Raw genomic sequence first — 2,096 nt, 5'->3', positions numbered from 1 at the left:
TGGTCAGGCTGGTCTCAAACTCCTGACCTCAGGTGATCCACCTGCCTCGGCCTCCCAAAGTGCTGGGATTACAGGCATGAGCCACTGCGCCTGGCCTTCCCTTTCTTAATGGCACCCTTTAAAGCACAAAAGTTTTTAATTTGGAAGAAGTCTGTTTTATCTATTCTACTTTTGTTGTTTATGCCTTTGGTGTCATATTTAAGAAACCGCTGCCTAAACCTAGGTCTTGAAGATTTACAACTATATTTTCTTCTAAGAATTTTCTAGCTTTAGCTCCTACCTTTAGGCCTTTGGTCTATTTCAAGTTGATTTTGGTACATAGGATGTCAGATCTGCAGCATGTTTTGCAGGTAGAGTCTCAGCTTTGCTGATGGGGTGAAGAAAAGTGGGAGAGAATGGGGAGGAGAATGGAGGGCAACCCGAGGGTCTTGGCCTCCCCAGCTGGGGGATGGATGGGCAAAGTAGGGGAAGAGCAACTGTGGAGAGATGGAATCAAGAGGCGTGTTTTGAGCACGTGGATCTGAGGTGAGTGTGAGCTTCCAAGAGATGTTGAGTGAGCAGTGGGATCTCCAAGTCGAGTTCCAACACCGAGAAGCAGAATTGGCAGGCATCTGGGTGTAGATGGGATTTATTTAAAGCCATGGGGGGCGTGAAGAGAGATCCCAGAGGGAATGATGTAGCAAAAGGAGAAAAGGCTCTGCGGCTGGCCTGAGACATGTGGGGATACTGATCAAAAACAGCCAGGGGGTTAGGAGGAAAGCCAGAGGGTCTCTGAAGGCATCCAGAAAAGAGGCTGTGAGAGAAGGGATTAGAAATTCAGTCTTGCTCTTCCTGGTGCTGTGTGTTCTTAAGCAGGTCCCTCCCATCTCTGGGTCTTTCTTTCCTTGTCCACGCAGGGAGAGTGTGAAGCGTATAAAATATGCATCCTGGAGTCCTGGCCTGTGAATGTTTCCCCTATATATAACTAAGTGGAAAAACACAGCAGGATTCCAAGTAGATGTACTGGAGGTGCTGTGCTGTGCATGCACCGTTTCTCTGTGTCTGTGCATGTGTGTTTGGGTGCATAAAGAGATGATTAAAATAAGGTCACCAAGAACGACCACTGGCAGTAATGAGGCCGGCCACCATTTATGGAGGGCTCCCCAGATGCCAGGTATGGAGGAGGCTAGCTAGGGTAAGCCAAGCCAGGTGCCCAGGACTTGTGCACGTCTGCCCCCTGGTGGCTATACTGCGTCATGTACATTCCAAATGCTGTTCCTTAGCCCCTAGAAACTGGGTGCTGTTATCATGGTTCCTTTCCCAGATAGTTGAGGCTCAGAGAGAGGTTAAGGCACCCACCTGAGGTCACACAGTTATTAAATGGCTGAGGCTGGGCCATTTGAACCCAGAGCTACTGCCCTACATGTTACCTGTGATCATTAAGGTGGGGGATTTCTGGGGGTTTCATTTTCTTCTTTGCCCTTTTTGGTACACAGTGGACTCCTGGCATAATATTTTTTTTCCTGTAAATGGGAAGGCTGCCAGTAAAGTCCTTTTCTTGTGCTCTGTGTCTCAGGTGCTGCCACGGGACCTGGAGAAGGAGGATGCCCCCCAGGAGAAGGAGCGACTGCTCCAGCAGGTGTCGCCTGTGGCCTCGGTCCCCCGGAGAAGCCACAGCTTCTGTAAGGACAGGAGGAGCGGTCCCTTTGTGGTGAGTGATACCACACGGCTGGAGAGGATTGCACAGGGGGTGCTGGTTGCTGGACACTGCTGTGAATGTGGTTTTTGGAGCATCCAGACAGCCCAGGGCCCTGACAGGGTTGAGGGTAGCAGGCAAATGTCCAGGAATCTGGTGTCACCTGACTAGCTGTGTCGTGGTTCTTGATGTGGAGGGTGTCTGGTGGCTCTGCTGGGGAAACCTTCTTCCTCTTGAGTTTCCAGCCCAGCAATACCTGGCATGGAGTGGTTAAGGGAACATACACTGGTGTTGGAAAGTCCTGGGTTCAAATCCCAGCACTGTCTCCTGTCAACCTCTTTGAGATTTCGAGCAATTTACTTAATTTCGCTGCACTTCAGTTTCTTTACCTGGAAAACAGGATCTTGATTCCTCCTTCTCT

General features: G+C 50.0%; 1 protein-coding gene across 1 annotated transcript in view; it reads left to right on the top strand.

The window, feature by feature from the left end:
* KIAA1671 (KIAA1671 ortholog) overlaps nucleotides 1–2,096 on the top strand; it is a 198,669-nt gene that overhangs the window by 25,714 nt on the left and 170,859 nt on the right. Inside the window, exon 5 of the mRNA XM_011975337.1 lies at nucleotides 1,556–1,690. Within this exon, the coding sequence (XP_011830727.1) occupies nucleotides 1,556–1,690 (135 nt within the window). The remainder of the gene's footprint in view (nucleotides 1–1,555; nucleotides 1,691–2,096) is intronic.

This window comes from Mandrillus leucophaeus, unplaced genomic scaffold (genome assembly GCF_000951045.1).
Source record: "Mandrillus leucophaeus isolate KB7577 unplaced genomic scaffold, Mleu.le_1.0 Scaffold154, whole genome shotgun sequence".
In the NCBI taxonomy this organism is placed as follows: Eukaryota; Metazoa; Chordata; class Mammalia; order Primates; family Cercopithecidae; genus Mandrillus; species Mandrillus leucophaeus.
Note: the sequence above shows the minus strand (reverse complement) of the source record. Positions and strands in the feature narration are given on the sequence as shown.